This window comes from Myotis davidii, unplaced genomic scaffold, assembly GCF_000327345.1.
Source record: "Myotis davidii unplaced genomic scaffold, ASM32734v1 scaffold2941, whole genome shotgun sequence".
Lineage (NCBI taxonomy): Eukaryota > Metazoa > Chordata > Mammalia > Chiroptera > Vespertilionidae > Myotis > Myotis davidii.
In genome coordinates this window covers 74682-92854 of record NW_006291618.1, presented here as the reverse complement: position 1 = coordinate 92854, position 18173 = coordinate 74682, and the positions used below count along the sequence as shown (strand labels likewise).

The window sequence follows — 18173 nt, the reverse complement described above, 5'->3', positions numbered from 1 at the left end:
AGAAGGGAGTGAAGTGACAGAGTGTGAGGTGCTGCACGCAGCATGTGTAGCAGACACGGGCTTGGCCAATCCTCTGCAAGACTGTGCTGGACTCTAGAGTGGCACCCACCTGGATCCCATACCAATCAGTGGCCCCTAGAAGGGAGCAGGGAGCCAGTCCTCCACCCAGCTGTCACTCTTAGCCAAATGGTGCTATGGCAGCTTGGAGATTGACTTGGTGAGTGCTGTGCCTGTCTGTGGGTGGCACTTCAAAGTGAGAGAATTGTGGTTGAAACTACTTTCAGAGTGGCACATAGGGCCACGGTGAGCATGCAGTGTTTGGGACTGGATATTTGAGCTGGGAAGCTGGATGATACTTGAGCTGGGAAGCTGGATGTCTGCAACCTTGCCTGCACTTATGGTGTGTGTGTGTGTGTGTGTGTGTGTGTGTGTGTGCGCGCGCGCGCGCGTTCTTGCTCCTTGGATCCTATGGAGTGTGTGTGTGTGTGTGTGTGTGTGCTGGGGGTAGAAGGGTGCGGGGGTGGGGAGAGAAATGCAGATTGTAAAACCACAGGTTCCCCAGGAGAGGCAGCAGGCTGGGAGGGCACTGGGAGTTAATGTGGTATCTACAGCACCAAATGTAGATGTAATGATGAGATGAATAAGAAGAAAAGCCAAGGCCCTTCCTGGGACTAGAAGGCAGCCAGGCTGTGGCAGCAGCTCCAGATTTACACAAGAGACAGCTTAGGCTGGGGCAGCCCCATTAGGGCAGGACACCTCCCCACAGAGTGTGACAAGCTCAAGCTTTGATGACCATGTCAAATGTTTACCATTGGGAAACCCAGAAAGAATCCCTGTTAGTTGCAGCAGGAAGGTAGGTAAGTTTTGTGCTTGGAGGTCTCTTACTGTTTCATTTTTAATTCAGTATGGGAGGGGGCGCCAGAGTCTTTCCAGTGCTGATGGCCTCTGAATATCTTTTTTTAAAAATATTTTTTTATTGATTTCCTAAAGGAAGGAGAGAGAGAGAGAGAGAGAGAGAGAGAGAGAGAGAGAGAGAGAGAGAATCACTGACCGGCTGCCTCCCGCATACCCCACACTGGGGATGGCACCCGCTACCCAGCCACGTGTCCTGACCAGAAATTGAACCGTGACCTCCTGGTTCATAGGTCGATGATCAACCACTGAGCAACACAGGCTGGGCTAGCATCTGAATATATTAACTGGACCATGACTGGCAGGCATGCTCTGGACTCCCCTCCATGTCCGCAGGCAGAATCCACTGGGAACTGGGCTCCTGCCCTGGCACAGCAACCCACCAAGGGATGAAGGGCATACCAGAGGGCTGAGCTTGCAGACACAGGGAGAATCTTTGGAAGGGCAGTGCCAGCAAGTGGAGGGGAGGCTCTTGACTGGGCCAAGGCCACACCATGGAGACACTTCAATGCAGAGAGGCTCCTCTGTGACAGAGATGGCAGAAAGTCTCCGAGGCCCTCCCTGTGTTGGGAGTCAGCTGTGGCCTGCAAGCACCAAGTGCCTTCCTCAGGCCTGGGGGGAGACGGGTTGATGCATGACACAAGGCGAATTGAGCAGAGTGCAGAGAAGCAGGGAGGCGTGTGTTAATTTGGGATCCTGAGCCAGGAGGACGGAGAAACCCCTCTGCCTTTGTGCTGAGGTTAAAGAGGCCGAGCCGTAAGGTGTCACTGAAGACAGCATGAGCCATGCTGACTGCACCACGGGGACAGGTGGATGCAGGGACTGTCTGCAGGGCAATCCTCCAGATTGGAAAACAGATTGTCCAGGCCACCCGAGGCTTGCTTGGGAGAAAAAGATGGTCGCATTACCAGCTCTTAGGAAACAAGACAGGGCTCCAGAGCCAGCAAAAAAAGCCCCAGGGCGCTGATCCTTATTGGGGGTGTGGTGTCACTGCAACCTCGAATCATGTGCCAGCCGTCCAAGGTACCAAGACCTGGGAAGAGGTCGCATCCCCATTCTTGTGTGGAGGATCCCTGAGATGGCCCCGGGGACCTGGCAAGCACCAATGCCCACTAGACAGCCTGAAGCGTAGGGCAATGGGAACAGGCAGGAGAGCTGTAACCCACCTGCAAACCAAACTCTGGGAAAAGGGAGAAAAACTAAAATAAAACTACACTCTCTGTGGAGAATCATCAGGAGGCAGAACACTTAGAGAGCACTGATGCCTGGGGCACAGTGACCCAGAGCAGCATCCCAAGAGACCAGCAGAGGGCAACGGGCACAGAAGCATTACTGCCCAAGGGAAGCTTCTTGTCCACTGAGCTGGCCAGAGCTTTGAGGAACAGGGCCATTGCCTGACACATCCAAAACACGCAGGGAACCCGGCTTTGGCGACACAGGGTCTAAGGCCCATTGACGTGGGTCTGGAAACGAGTTGCCCATTTCAATGAAGTGGTTCAGTGGTTAGACCTGGGCTCTTCCTGTCCTCTAAGGCAGTGGTCCTCAACCTTCTGGCCCTTTAAATACAGTTCCTCACTCATGTTGTGACTCAACCATAAAATTATTTTCGTTGCTACTTCGTAACTGTAATGTTGCTACTGTTATGAATCATAACGTAAATATCTGATATGCAGGATGGTCTTAGGCGACCCCTGTGAAAGGGTCGTTCGACCGCCAAAGGGGTCGCGACCCACAGGTTGAGAACCGCTGCTCTAAGGGGTATTGGGAGCTTGGATGGAGGGGAGGATGTGTCTCTTGATCAGTGGAATAGCCACAGCCATTCCAAGCACCCCCAGAGTCTGCCCTATGACCCCCACGGGAAGTTGGTGGAGAACTCCACTCTCCTCTTCCTGGATCCCACCGAAGGTTCCAGGGATGGTGCAGAAAGGTAGTTCCACCAAGAGAAACAGGGGCAGCCAACTCTTCTCACTCTGCCAGGAATTTGGTCTTGGGACCCCAAGGAAAGGAGGGGTTCTGGAAGTAGGTTTAACAGCAGCTTCCCAGAAGAGAATGACACAAAGTAGACACTCAGCAAGTGGAAACCATTATTGCTGCAATCGTCCATTAAATGTGCAGGGATGGGTTGCCCAGTGGCCCCCAAGGATGTGTAGACAAACCCAAGGATACTGACATTCCTCTCTAGGCTGGCAGTCAAGGAAAGACACCTTCATCAAGGAATTTTTTTGTGCCAGGTGCCAGGCACTGTGCTGCCTGCTTCACAGGTGTTGTCTCTTTCAGTCCTCCCAACATTTTATCCTAATTCCACCAAACCCCCTCCATGCCCTCACCTTCCCTCAGCCCCCAACCCCTTGCTGAGGTTTTCCTGAACACTGCCGCCCATCTCTGCCCCTGCCTCCTGTGAGCACTGATAAGAGTGCATTTGTCGGAGCGAATGCCTCCCTTCCCTCCTCCCTGACCCAGTTAGCATTTATCCTGCAGTTTTGTCTTTCTCCTCATGCACACTGTCAACTCAAGGACAAGTACCATGTCTCATTTTCGCCAGTCAAAGCACACAAGTTTATTGATGAAACATACACATGTAGACTTGGGTGGATGAGGTTAAGTCAGCACAGAACATGGAAAGGGAGTGCACTTTTCTGATGAATGGGCTCACCATCCATCGGCTGGTGTAGAAGAAAGAGTAAACGAAAAAGAATTTGACGTATGCAGCAACAACAGCATTTTCAGCACAAGCTCCGATATGTGTCTGGTCTCCACAAGACAGTCCAGCTTACACAGGGAGACCACCAAAGGCAAGCATCCTTCCTGATGCTTTGTCCACAGCTGGCAGCTGCAATGAGCCCTTTACCACAGGAAGAAGTGAGGAAGTAATTTACAATGCACATTACCTGTAGACTGCACAACCAGAAGTTACTCAGAGCTCAGTGGGAACCCCCGCCCCGCCAATAGTAACGTGGCCCTCGATTTAGCAAGTGTGACTTTCACCCCATGATGCGGTGATGGCTAAGGCTGGATCTTCTATAGCACCCTCTGCAGAGTCTTTGAATGAGAACACAAGTGCGTGCTCCCCAAACGGGTTTTGGGTAGATTTGGTCCCATTCTGTTTGGGATGGTCTTTTAAGAGGCCAGGGTGTCCGGGAGAACCTGTCCGTTTCCGTTCCTGATAGAGAGGGACAGGAATGAGAGCAGCATTTGGGGACCCAGCAATTCCCCTGCCAAGACTGGTTTTTCAGACAAACCCATCAACTGTTTCAAAACATGAACCTCAGCACATCCACTTCCCTCTGATATCAAAGGAAACCTCGGGTCTGAAACGGATTTGGCAAGCATGTTATTAATAACTGTCATGCTTATTAACAAATTTAATCCGGCCTGCTGCAGAAATGAGTTGCAGCAATGTGACACAGTTTCCCGACACACTTCACTGATGGACATCTTAATCTGGCCCTGATTTTCCACACTGGCACTCTCGTTATCCAGGGCACATAAAGCCTGCTTAACAGTGGGGTCGGGAGTGGGGATCGTGTTTCCAACAATGGAGAGGCTGGCCAAATGACTATTGATATTGTGGCTAAATGAAAAACCAGCATCCTCGGGCTGAGCAAACATTTTCCCCTGAATGAAAGGACCCTTGGAGAGGCCAAGAGTACAACTGAAAATTTTAAGGCTTTCAGCATTCCAAGTATTTTTATGTTTATAGGGGAATGGACGCTGTCTTGTTGGGTGTATTCGATTGGCCTTGCCCCCACCTGAGAGCCTGTTTTCTGTTCCGTCAGGGGCCCCTGGTTCAGTCCAGTCCCCATCCTCATTCCAGGGCCGAGCCATAGTTATAAAATCAAACCACATCTGGGACTCCTCTTCATCCAGCTCTTGGTTGTCTTCCCATTCCTTTTCCTCCTCCTCCAGTTTCTCATTGTCATCTCTTCCTATGGTTAGTTTGTAAACGCAGTAGCAGGCACCAGCTCCAATCATTAGTCCTGCGGCCATCCAACCCACTTCCCGAGCCCGGCCCATGTTCAAGCCTGTGTCAGCCTTGTGGAAGGACAGGAGAGGGCCCTTCTCCACCTGATTGAAGAGGAATTTTAGAGCTAGGTTCTGTAATGGTGGAGAGCAGTGATCTTTAGCCTCTCTCAGACTCCTGTAGCTGTCTTGTGATGAATCTATGGGTGAAAAAGTAATTTCAGTACCTTGGGCTGAGCCTAAGTTTGTGCCTCACCAAACAGACAGAATGGATTTTGAGTTTTGGTTTAGAGAGGTGGCTTATTAGGAAGCTATTTCTTCGATGTTTGTGTGTGCATCATCTTCTCTCTACCCTCAGGACCCACTATTTCTCTTCCAGGCCTTGCAGAGAAGGGCAAGAGTTGGGGTTGTGCTATGACAGCCAGTAAGATGACATAGAGAGGCTAACCCTCGGGTAGTCTCCTCCTCCATCACACCCCTATCCCCAAAGGTTCACAGGCAGTTTCTCCCACCAACCTCTGCCAAAGTCAGGTAAATTCCTCCTTCTTCTTGTCTTCTGTTGTCAGTGCTCCTTCCACAGTTCTTGATGGACAGTCTAGCAGAATGACAGATGGAAAGACAGCCAGCAATGAAGACTGAAAGTGTAATGGATGGAAAAGCACTGAGAACACAGTTCACAACCCTTGCTTTTCTGAAATTTCAGCCTTTGAGTTGAAAATATTTCACACCCTTCCAGCTTTCCTTATGCAGGGTTCCCCGCCCCCTCCCCCTTGTCGTCCGCCATTTCCCCAGCAAAGGCTGCCACACCCCTTTTCCTGCACCGAAATGGGAGGGGGTGTGGAGAAAGAAGGGGCCTGGAGAGGGCGACTGGGACTGGCCGGCTCTAATCCCAACAGTCTTTCCTCCGCCACCCCTTTCGCCACCAAGGGTCCAGGGCTCATCCCACTTTCATAGGGACCTGCAGGGTCCCAAGACAGTTTGCTGCTTCCCTCCGCGACTTTTGTGGCGATCTATGGGCCAACAGACCTAAAAATCTGTCGACAGACAGGGAACTGAGAAGACGGAGTTCTTGGTGGATTGAGCAGCGCTCAGAACAAGAGTGCCCCGATTGCGTGCCTTTTCTTTCCTTGCAGTCTCAGTAACCGCCATTCACACCCCTCAGCCCCAGCTCCGCCCCAAACACACACACATACTGCATCAGACAGTTCTCTGTTAAAATGGGCACGGCATGGAAGGGTTGGAGGTGCTCTTTAGAAAGTAGGTAAGAAAGGGACACAGACCCAATCTGCCCGAACCTGGATCAGTGGCATTCTTGGCCCTCTCCCACCCCCACCTCTCTCCAAGCTGAGCCCACACTCCCACCGACCTGCACAATCCGAAGCTAGTTTCCTCCTTCGTTCATAAGCCCGCAGAGTAATAGGGGGCTGGTACCCAGACAGAAGCGACTAGCAAGGAGTTGAGCTCTAGGCAGCTCTTGGTCACGTGAGGATCACGTCACCAGTGAGCTCTGGCCCCCAATTTCCACTCCCATAAGCTGTGCGGCAGGCGCCAGCCTGCCCCGTACCTCCCCCCATCAAACTGGTCTCCGCTACTCTTTTCTTCTACAACAATAGCAGAGACCAGAAGTGGTTATGGCTTTCTGGTATTTGAATTGGCCTTTCTCTAATTACAGGAAGGGGCAGCACCTTTTCTTGGGTCTACCGTTTACTTATACTTCTTGGAGAAATGTTTTATCCGTTTCCTTGGCTCCAAAACTCTCGCCTCCCCTCCCTTAATTTCTACCCTTTTACACATGCAATCACTGCACCAAAATTGTGTGTGTGTGTAGTCAAAAAAGGAAGCCCAAGTAGTAGTGATGTTTTTATTAATATTTCTGATTCAGTTATAGTCTAATTGTTCCTTCCTTTCATTTTTTTATTGACTCAAGCTACATTATTTTGTAATCAGAAAATACAATAAAGTTATGCCACTTAGGAAAAAAAAGAATTCAAGTATCTGTATCTATACTTATAAAGATTTCCCAGTTAACAGGGAGGCCTCATTGATTTGGTTGTTAATTTGTACTGCATTAAGAATATTTTCTCTGACTGCACAGGAAATAGCAACTTTCAAACCGCATATTAAAATTTAAAAACATATCCTAATAAACAAACCAGTGTGTTTTTGATATTATTTATAAGTTGATGGACAATATGAATCTATAGTGAGGTGGTCAGCATTTTCATTATGACTACAGTGGGGCCTTGACTTACGAGTTTAATTCTGAGTTTAATTCGTTCTGAGACCGAGCTGTTAAGGAGCTCATTAAGGAGCTCGTTAACTCAAATTAGTCTATCAACTCAATGCAAAAAATCTGCTGACTGACAGCTGGTATCTCAAAAAACTCGTTAGTTGGGACACTCGTAAGTCAAGGCCCCACTGTATTTTAGATAAGTGAACTACTATCCCTTCTTCCTGGCTGAACTCATAGTATTAGGCATCAGATTACTGAGATCTTCATACAGCGGTTCTCAACCTGTGGGTCGTGAACAATGAAAATACATCCTGCATATCAGATATTTACATTACGATTCATAACAGTAGCAAAATTGCAGTTATGAAGTAGCAACGAAAATAATTTTATGCTTGGGGGTCACCACAACATGAGGAACTGTATTAAAGGGTCACAGCATTAGGAAGGTTGAGAAGATTGCTGGATGGTTTTCAAAGGACAGACTTTATGTAGACCCCCAAATTCGAATGAATCGTATATCTTCAAATGTACCTTACAAATTAGTAACTTCACAGATTAGCCTGCTCCTCATTCAAAGGTCTTTATTTAAAATCTATTCTGAAGTTGCATGGTGTAACCCATCCAGAAATTAGAGAATTCCCTTTTATCCCATTGATAAAAGTGAGATTCAATAGATGGACTTTTCATTTAATTATGAGCCTCGTGCGATATCTCTGGTGTCTATCATTCATGTGCTATGTCGCTCAAGCAGTGGTTAGTGTTTTGAATTTTCCAGTAGAGATAGTAATGAGGGTCTGTGGGTGTCTGAAAATCACTGCAACACCCCTGAGATCCATGTAGTTTCCCCTCACAAAAAGCACAGTTCACAGAATCCCAAGCAGTTTGCAGAAGATAGAGACCTTTTCATTTGCTGTCTTTTGTTAAAATTTCACTGAACCATCCCTACAAGCCCCCCAAAATAATCCCAGAACTCAGGGACAAAGTATGCAGAAATTAGTCCCCAGACATCCAGCTGTCTCTGCTGGGGAGTCATATGCTAAATATAGACCCTTAAGGCAGCCTCCTTCTTAGAACATTGAAATATGACACCCAGCAGGAAGCTCCCCAAGTGAGAGGCCCTGTGGGGGGAGGCCCTTTCAGGAGATTAGCCAGGGAGCCCAGAGTGCCTTGCTGGTGAATATTCAGAAGTCAAGAACAGGTCACAACTTTCTGGTTTTCCTCAAACTTTTATAGTGCAAACTCACTCACCAATTGTACTCCCTTTCTCTAAACCCCTACTTCATTTGTTTTGCCATCATTGCCTTATACTGTTTTTTCTCTCATCCTTTATTTTATCATAGACAAGTGAATTCTATTTATTAAGCTGTACAAACAGAACTTGAAGGTTCAACTGTCCATCATTCAATTTTTGGCTACTAAATATTTATGTAAGTGGTTTTTATTTGTTTTAAATATATGCATAAGAAAGAATTTAGGAGTATGTAAAGCTTAACAAAGCTTCAAGGACAAACATTCCACTCTTACCTCTCCTTACTAATATACAATAACTCTCTCCTTTGGCATATTTCCAATTGTTCCAGTGTATAACCCCTGACCACCATTTTCCCATTCTGTCAGACCTTTCCTGTTTAAATCCACTCCCCTTATAAAACTTCCTAAACCCCATGGGAATAATAACCCTTTCAATTCTCTTACTTCTTTGTCATTTTGATCTACAATTCCTACCAAGGAATGTTGGGACTAGCACTTAAAATTTACTTTGCTTTCCATTATACATTCACCAACAAATATTTAAGGGCATGTTATTTGCCTGACCATTTCAAAAGTGAAAAAGGAAAATCCTTAAGCATTTCCTCAGACATGCCTGTTGAAAGTTCCTGAGCCTGCAAAAGGCTATGGGAAGTCAGTATCTAAAGGACCCTTCTGGCTTTAATCAGTATGTGGTCATATTTGACCTGTAACTTACAAAGTGTCTGGAAAGAAAAGATAGGCAGATGATAACACTAAAGACATTATAGAGGGTGAGAAAAATAAATTATAGAATATTGTTATCTTAATCTATATTATTTTTGGATTTTGTTATTTTTTACATTGTGTATTAGTTGATCTTGTTTGGGTACAAGCAACAGAAACCAAACCTGGTGAACTCAAACAATGAGAAGATGTTGAAAACCAGGATCAGCTCTGTGGGGTCTATGGCATCTTCAGGATGCCATAGTTCCACCAACTTGCAATTTTTATCAAGGTTCAAGATATAAATTTTAGTTTTCAGTTGGTCTGTACTGTGTACAATGCCCACTCTTTTGCTGTAGAAAATGAAGAGTATGTAAAATACACTTTCTTTTCTGAGAGAAATTTAAACTGTTTCAGATGTTGTTGATTTGCAGGAGCCTTTTAGCAACTTTGGATACTAACCCATTGTCCAGCTGTGACTGAGGGCTGGTAACCTATTTACCACAGCATACCTTAATTTTCACATTAACTGAACATTAAAGAGGTATAATTCTAAAATGGTGATGCACAGGTTGTCTTCTAAGCCAAAGCTACCTGGTTCCCTGAGAGGATTCCACGGAGTTGCATCTACAGTTCAGGGTCTTATCCTCATTGTTGCATGATCAACCACTGATTTTGTCGGTAGGCTGAGAGTAGATGCTTCTGTCAAAAAAAGACCCACATTCATAGAGACTTGTATATAAATCTAGATCTGAATGTCCAAACCATGGCTCTCTGCATCCTTTCCCTGTAATCAGGCCATAAGGGAAGTTGTCTCAATAGGAATTAGGACCGAATAGTTTACCCTGAGAAATAAATTTGTCAGGGGTACTGGAGGTTTCTGTCAGTTTTACCAGCCCACTCTTTTCCTGTAGGCAAACTACTATTTGGGAAATCATACCTCAGGAAGTTGCTGTGAGCCTGCAATCAGAGCAAGAATATTGGTTCACCTTAAGAGATGGTTTGCAGCTAAGGAGGCTTGAAGTACTCTTGCACATCATGGGGATAGCTCTGCCAAGAAAAGCTAAATGTTCCAGTCATCTTAGCCAAGACTCCCTCTTCTCCAGACTGTGCTTGGGTGGGAACTACCAATACTTTCCTCTGACTCTCCTTTTCATATACTCCATGCCTAAATGAGCCCCTTCAATGCACATGATATTTCTTTAAACACAGAATAATATAGTTGATTTGACTTTTTTTTTACTAAATTTCAGTCATTTTTCTAGTACTGCCTCCCAAAAGTTACAGTTATATGAATTTCCCTGGAGTTTTGCCTATTCCCAAACATTCAGTCTCTTGATTTACTCCCATATTGTCTAAGGATTTAAACAGTTATACTCAGATAATAACCTTATATCTGAACTATTAGGGAATAGCCTACAGCAGACTCCATATTCTGACATTATTTTGTTACTTTCCCCAATATAAAAATGTTCAATCATTGCTGTAGGTGAATCACTGAGTTCATTAAATCAGTCAGTGAAATGGTTCCCCAGTAATTGATAGATGCTAATTCAGCCAATTTTGTTTTGCTCTCAGTGTTCCTCTAACACCTATGTTAAAGATGATATTCTCTATTTGTACCCAAATATATTTTGTAATGTTCTTTGTATGCCACTCATTTTGTCACTTGTGCATGCCTGTTTATCTGACAGATAACTACTACACAGTTGTGGTTTCTACTCAGTATTTTCTTTGTTATTGGCTTCTGAGGGCTCCATGCCCCTTCTTTGCTAACTGATGCAAGTGATAGTCTGTAGCTCTCTTGTTTAGAAGACTTGCCTAGTTCGAAGATTTATACATTCTCAGACACACTGATTAGCTTATACAGGGTTGTGTTATCTGCTAGGCCCCAGAAGACATTAAGATTGCTTTGAGTGAAGTGTATAACACTGCCCACAAATGAGAAAATGTGGGACTTTTGGAGGCCATCCACCCAACCCCACTCCCTAACTCCCACTCTTTTTTCTCTCAAATGAAAATAGATTTATAGTAATTTTTCTCATGAAAAGAATGCAGGCAGGGGGCGAGAAAGGGCAGAACAAAAAAATATTAAGGAAGTAAAAACCTTACTCTCACTCCAGGTCTCCTTTTCTAAAGTTATTTTTTGGTTTCAGATCTGGGACTAGATTTCAGAGGAAATGGTAGACATTAATAGCTGGGAGGAGGGGAGGTGGAAGGAGAGGTTGCTGCTGTCCCAGGAGCCTAGAGAACGAAGAAGCAAATTTTTCAAAAAGTACAAGTGGCCAGTAGTCCCAGGGGAAGATGCTGTCTGTTTCTGGCAATCAGAGGAAGGCAAACTCAACCACAGGGAGATGGGATTAGCAAAGAAAGAGTAACAAGGCCTGGTATGGGGGAGGGAATGTAGGGGGGCGGGTCCTCTTCTGCCGCACTGCTGGTGGGAGGGGAAATTGGGGACCAGAGTTGGTGGATGACGTAGCTCTCACGTGACCAAGAGCTGACGTGTGCAGAAGTCCTTCTTGTTCTGGTCGTTTTTCCGTCTGAGTACCAGCTACCCACTGCTCTGAGGGAGAGCGGGCCTGTGGCTGAGGGAAGAAGGAGGAGGAGAAGGAAATTGTCCCGGATCACAGCAGGTCAGTGCCTGGGAGATTCCATAAAGTGGGGGCGGTCCAGAGCGTTGGGCGGAGACCGTCGCGGGTCCTGAGGCGCCTCCGTAGTCTTTCCCACTCGCCACTGGCTTTCCAGGATATCTGTCCTGCCTGCAGCCCATTTCAATGCTGCGAAATAGTGCCCAGGGAGGAGTTTGGGGAGCAGCCCAGAGATCAGAAGGTGGGAATCTGCTGGAAGCCGAGACCATAATCCGGAAAGGGAGCTGTGGCCTTGGCATTGGCCCCCTGTCTTCCAGGACAGTGCCGACCTGGAAAGGTTGGGCATGGGGAGTGAGGTGGGGGTGCAACGTGATGTGTCAGCAGAACCGGGAGTGGGGTGATAGGGGTGGGAAACCTTTGAAAACCAGGCCTCCGAATTAGGAAGGAATTTCCTGTTCTGGGGACTGGTCCGTCCACCAAGCACTCGGTAGCTGCTGTTTCCCGTCTTTTTGACTGTAGCTCTGTTGTCCTGGCTGTTTAGTGAATCCGAGCCTCTCCCAGGTTGCCAGTCCTTCCGTAGTTTGTGGCTCTACGCCAGACAAGTGAAGAGGAAGGAAATTAACCCTGATCAGTGAAGGTCGATTTGAGGGTAAGGCCATCTGGGGACCCTAAGAGTGGCGGTGGTGTTTTTTTTTGGGGGAGCGGGGGGAGAAACCGGAGATGGCAATAATCTAGGTTAGGTCTAAGTCTGAGTATGTTTGTAGCACTCCTGGGGCTGTGGCAAAATGGCATGCGTTGTGTGCTGTGTGTGTGGAGCGGGGGTAGATAGGGTGGGAGAGAATGATAGAAGGGAAACCTATCAGATAGTTTGTTCATAATCCTCCTCTCTCAACAGTAGTTAGTCTCCATGTTTTTGATCTGTCATCTTGTAGGTTTGCTGTAGCAGGTGGCACCACTTGAAGCAAGGGAGGAAGTTTCCTTGGATCTGTAGAGGTCGGTGTGGGCGTGGGGGCTGACTGGAATGGGGGTGGGGCTGGAAATCAGCCATGGTTGGACAGACTCACCCAATCCTACCTTATTTCCCCAACATCCCTCCCATTTCAGGCTAAGGAAGGGGCAGGCATGTACATGTTTTGGATGACATAGAGGGTTTTTTTGTTTTGTTTTGTTTTGTTTTTGTTTTTTTTAAAATCTGACAACCTGAAAGTAAATCAGGAAAGCAAGGAATGAAGTCAATCAAGCTCTCAGTTCTCACTGGTTCTGGTCTCTCTGCAGATTGCAAGGGTTGTTGGGTGTGGCACAATTCCAGGGGAGGGAAGAAGGGGCAAACTGCCTGTCTGGAGGAGGTGAGTGTAAGGTGATGTTCTCTGGGGACACCCTAGGTCGGGGTGGCTGAGGCCCTAGCAGAGACTATGGGCTCCATTGCCTTTATCTAGGCTGGGGAGAGTTTGGCCTCGGGAGGGTAGGTGGAGGGTAAAATGAGGGGGATAGAGAGAATTTATTAACAATCTACATTTCCTACCAAGTACTCATTTACTACTCTTCTGTCCCTCTGTGCAAGTCCTTGCATGGGGCAACACAAAAAGAAGAGAAACTCAAACCCCATTTTCTTCCTCCACCTCTAGGTTCACTTCGGGTATCAGCTACTGTGGCCCTGAAGTGGCTGAAGACAAATACCATCCACAGACCGGCACCCAAGCCCATAGTTCTCCCCAAGCCTGCGTGACTACTCTGTTCCTTGGTCCCTGCTATTGTCAGGGACGATTGCATGGGCTACGCCAGGAAAGTAGGCTGGGTGACTGCGGGACTGGTGATTGGGGCTGGCGCCTGCTATTGCATTTATCGACTGGCCCGGGGAAGAAAACAGAACAAAGAGAAAATGGCTGAGGGTGGGCCTGGGGATGTGGATGATGTTGGGGATTGTCCTGGGGCCAGGTACAATGACTGGTCTGATGATGATGATGATGATAACAGTGAAAGCAAGGGAATAGTATGGTACCCACCTTGGGCCCGGATTGGGACTGAGGCCGGGACCAGAGCTAGGGCCAGAGCAAGGGCCAGGGCTACCCGGGCTCGAAGGGCTGTTCAGAAACGGGCTTCTCCCAACTCAGATGATACTATTTTGTCCCCTCAAGAGCTGCAAAAAGTTCTTTGCTTGGTTGAGATGTCTGAAAAGCCTTATATTCTTGAAGCAGCTTTAATTGCTCTGGGTAACAATGCTGCTTATGCATTTAACAGAGATATTATTCGTGATCTGGGTGGTCTCCCAATTGTTGCAAAGATTCTCAATACTCGGGATCCCATCGTTAAGGAAAAGGCTTTAATTGTCCTGAATAACCTGAGTGTGAATGCTGAAAATCAGCGCAGGCTTAAGATATACATGAATCAAGTGTGTGATGACACAATCACTTCTCGCTTGAACTCATCTGTGCAGCTGGCTGGACTAAGATTGCTTACAAATATGACTGTTACTAATGAGTATCAGCACATGCTTGCTAATTCAATTTCAGACCTTTTTCGTTTATTTTCAGCAGGAAATGAAGAAACCAAATTTCAGGTTTTGAAACTCCTTTTGAATTTGGCTGAAAATCCAGCCATGACTAGAGAACTTCTCAGGGCCCAAGTACCATCTTCACTGGGTTCCCTCTTTAATAAGAAGGAGAACAAAGAGATTATTCTGAAACTTCTGGTCGTATTTGAGAACATAAATGACAATTTTAAATGGGAAGAAAATGAACCTACTCAGAGTCAGTTTATCCAAGGTTCACTTTTTTTCTTTTTAAAACAATTTCAAGTGTGTGCTGATAAGATTCTGGGGATAGAAAGTCACCATGATTTTTTGGTGAAAGTAAAAGTTGGAAAATTCATGGCCAAACTGGCTGAGAATATGTTTCCAAACAGCCAGGAATAACTTCTTGATTTTGTAGTTTAGAAGCAACACACATTGTAAACTATTCCTTTTCTCCACTTTGTTTATATGGTAAAGGAATTCTTTCAGCTACCAATTTTGAATATCATATTGTATCATCAATGCTGATATTTATCCGAGTTGATCTTTAGGTCTAAGCTGGGTGAATGAATGTCACTACATGTTCTGAAAACATGTTTGTTGCTTTATATCTCACTGCCTAGACTGAAATATTTTTTACTATTTCTTCTGTATAAATGACAGTGAACCAATTCATCCTAAATAAGTTCCCTCCTGTCATTTGCATTAACTTCATTTGTGTTTCATCAATAAAGTTGTGTGTTAATGCTGGAAAGAAAAAGAAAGAAAGAAGAAAGAAAGAAAGCATCTTTGCCCTTTTATTTATAATCTTGTTAGAGAGATTAGAAACATACAAACAAAATAACTGAGACTTTCTGGACTCATTGTCAAATATTCATTCTCAGAGCACAGAGGAAGCAAAGGCTACTGTGGGGTACAGTAGTCAACTACGGATTTATGGAGGAAATGACCATTTAAAAAGAGTCCTGAATGAGAGGGCACTGATGTGAGATAGGCATGGAGGTAGGAATGTTCTCCTTATGACAGTGAGAAACTAGTCTGCTTAGAGTAGAGCATGCAAGGAATGGAAATAAATAAATTTGGAAAACTAGGTGAAGCCAGTTTGTGGAAAGTTGTTTGGACATCATTCCACTGAATACAAAAAGCCACTAAATATTTTTGACTAGAAATAATAATTGGAATTCATATAAAAGTCCCTCTCTCACCTACTGTGCAATGTCTATGAAGGTGTGGCAAAACAGACACTTTCAAACCCTGGTGGTAGGAATGAATTTATACTGGCACAAGGTTTGTGGAAGGCCATTTGATAACACATATAAGCCTTAAAATATGTAAGCCCTTTGTCCTAAGAAAATAATTGAGAAATTGACCAAAGGCTACATGAACAAGGCTATGCATCCTAGCACTGTCTAAAATAGTAAATATTGGAAACAAGTGTCTAGCACATTGGATTGTTTAAATAAATTAAGGAATGTCACATGGTATATGATAAATATGTTGATTTAAATCCATATTGTCAAGAAAATATATTCATCATGCATTGTTAAGTGAGAAAGGCAGGTTAGGTAGTAGTTTTCATAGTATGATTTCATTTCTTTGAGAATAATAAAACATATGTTTAAGTAGACACTAAAACTCTGAATTATAGACACCCAAATATCAACAGAGGTTATCTTTGGGTGGAAGGACAATGAGTGATCTTTTACCTTTTTACTTTTTATGTTTTAATCATCGATGTGCTCTTACTTATCTAAAATGAATATTGATTTTTTGGGAAATTTTTGAAAAAGGAAAGTGTTGGGAATAAAGCAGGTGATTGGAGCATGTACTAAGTGGAAAAATTAGATTAAACATGAGATAGGTTGAAGCTTCCTCTCTGAAATGATAGATGAGTGGTGACGATGAGGCTTGTCAGGAGGATTAAGTGAAGTAATACATGCAAAATACCTAGAATGTTCTGGCACATAGCAGTTAAGAAAAGCAAGCACTTTTAATTTCCTAGAATGCAGGGTTAATAGTTTTTTGTTGTTTTTTTCTTTTTGGTTGACCTTTGTTTTGCTGGGGGCATTCTGCCACATGTCAGTGTCATTTAAAAAATAATAACAACAATAAAGGTTAACATTTATTGACTACTGTGTAGAGTTCTGTCATTCCTGCAAGGCAACTGTTAGAATAATTTATCAAAGGAATAGTTCTTATTTTTAAGTTCTTATTTCTAAGGACTTAAAGTGTTTCCTTAGATATGATTTTACCAGCTTTCATAATATATTCTTAGTCAGTTTGGCGATGTTATGCTATCTTATATATGAGACCAGGAAAGGGTAAAATCCTTTGTTTAGTTATGATCTGGTTTTAGCCCCAGGCTTCCATATACTTACTCTAATGTTTTATGGATTAGACAAAAACGGAGTGATTGGTTGGCTTAAAGTTTTTGGGCATGATGACTCTACCAAATCATGCACATGTGGAGATCCATTGGACACCAGCTTTAAGTGTGGGGTGAGGAAAAAGCAAAGTAACACTTTTCTTACTCTATTATTAGGTAGGAGAAAAAGATTTGGGAGGGGAAGGCTAATCCGTTTAAAATTGAGTTTGAGGTAACTGTGCTACATCCATGTGGAGACACCCATTATCATTTTAAAGTATTGATCAAGCTCTCAGAGAAGAAGACAAGGCTGCAAATAAAGATTTAGAAACCACCAGAGGATGAAGACATGGGAGTGGATCCCCAGAGAGAAGGTGCAGAATGTAAGAGTGGAGGGCTGCACAAAGAACGATGTAAGGGACTGTGGCAGCTGGGGAGAGAAGCACAGAATTGAAACTGAGTATATATACTTCCAGAAACTTTTGCTATCCATATACCAATATACTCTATACGTAAAATTGAACAACACTGTAGATAAATCGCCAGAGCCTGATTTAAGGTTTTTCTATTTTTCTCCTAAATTATATTCATAGCAGTTGCTTGAGAAAATGGAAACAATGAGAACAAACTTGCCCCCTTATGTAGCTTGAAGATTTAAGGAATATTTAAATTAAACCATGCTGAACTTGGGGTTCTGAATGACTTTCTTGCCCTGGGTGAAAATGAGGTTAACTTTAAGTAAAAAAAGCCACCATGAGGCAGGGGCACAGGCCTGACCAGCGCCCATCTGTTCTTGCAGGTCTTTTGTCTCCTTTCTTCCCATTCTTTTTCCTTCTCTTTACTTCCTCCTTCTTGGATAATTGGAAGTAGTCTCTTTGTGTTTCTGTCTTTTGGAGTGAGCATTTAATTCCCATGACACTAGGTCATGCACCAGGGGACACTTAATACAGAATGATAATGGTGTTTGCTGTGGTGATATGATGACTCTGGGTGACACTGAATGAGAAGAGTTTTTGGAACCCTTGTTGAACAGAGACTGAGAAGGAATTAGTCTTAGCATGGCACAGCTCTGTGTGCCCTGTATGTACTTTGATGTCCCATACCTGGTATTGTATTATTTAGAACAAAATCACTCAGACTTTAAGAAGTGCTGTGTGAAATACATATGTGACTGCCTGATTTAGGCAGGCCACTAGGCCAGCCAAGCCAAATGAACATGTCCTGATGTTTTCACATGGGAGATTGCCACTCATCATTTTGTGAATGGCACAATTCTAGGATTGTGGCCATGATCGTGGCAGCTTATGGGAGCAGGGAGGAGGTAGTGTTCTCTCTTTAGCGAGGGTGGCAACTCCTGGGAAACCAAGGAGATTAGAAACTCAGAATATATTTCTATTTGGGTTTTGTCCTCATGTAATAGTTGTATAAATTTAAGTGGGTCTATTTCAGTCAAATGTGTTCAAAGTCAACTTTACAAAGATGGAGTATATAGTTCTTTTTTTTCCCCTTATTTCTTTTTTTTTAATTTTATTTTTTATTACAAAGGGTATTACATATGTGTCCATTTTTTCCCCCCGCCCTAGACAGTCCCCTAGCCTCCCCTATTCCCCAGTGTCTTATGTCCATTGGTTATGCTTATATGCATGCATACAA

At 44.6% G+C, this 18173-nt stretch overlaps 2 protein-coding genes across 10 annotated transcripts; one reads left to right on the top strand and one right to left on the bottom strand.

Moving 5' to 3' along the window:
* Positions 1 to 3451: 3451 nt before the first annotated feature.
* Positions 3452 to 6355, bottom strand: ARMCX6 (armadillo repeat containing, X-linked 6). Of its 6 annotated transcripts, none has more exons than XM_015564911.1 (4): positions 6239 to 6355; positions 5819 to 5906; positions 5389 to 5467; positions 3452 to 5072 (listed from the first exon to the last, which is right to left on the bottom strand). In XM_015564911.1, the coding sequence occupies exon 4, from the start codon at positions 4924 to 4926 to the stop codon at positions 4030 to 4032; it is 897 nt and encodes a 298-aa protein (XP_015420397.1). In that variant the 5' UTR covers positions 4927 to 5072; positions 5389 to 5467; positions 5819 to 5906; positions 6239 to 6355; the 3' UTR covers positions 3452 to 4029. The 6 variants fall into 6 exon arrangements, 5 of the variants coding, with proteins under 5 accessions (XP_015420397.1, XP_015420396.1, XP_006765213.1 ...); XM_015564910.1 differs by having other exon boundaries at positions 5389 to 5507; positions 5831 to 5906; XM_006765150.2 differs by having other exon boundaries at positions 5831 to 5906.
* Positions 6356 to 11537: 5182 nt separating this feature from the next.
* ARMCX3 (armadillo repeat containing, X-linked 3) lies at positions 11538 to 16287 on the top strand. 4 transcript variants are annotated; one of them, XM_006765148.2, is made up of 5 exons: positions 11538 to 11691; positions 12188 to 12295; positions 12579 to 12639; positions 12922 to 12992; positions 13272 to 16287. In XM_006765148.2, exon 5 carries the CDS (start codon positions 13415 to 13417, stop codon positions 14555 to 14557), a length of 1143 nt encoding a protein of 380 aa, XP_006765211.1. In that variant the 5' UTR covers positions 11538 to 11691; positions 12188 to 12295; positions 12579 to 12639; positions 12922 to 12992; positions 13272 to 13414; the 3' UTR covers positions 14558 to 16287. The 4 variants fall into 4 exon arrangements, with proteins under 4 accessions (XP_006765211.1, XP_006765212.1, XP_015420395.1 ...); XM_006765149.2 differs by having other exon boundaries at positions 12166 to 12295; XM_015564909.1 differs by lacking the exon at positions 11538 to 11691 and adding an exon at positions 11729 to 11887.
* The last annotated feature ends 1886 nt before the right edge of the window (positions 16288 to 18173 follow it).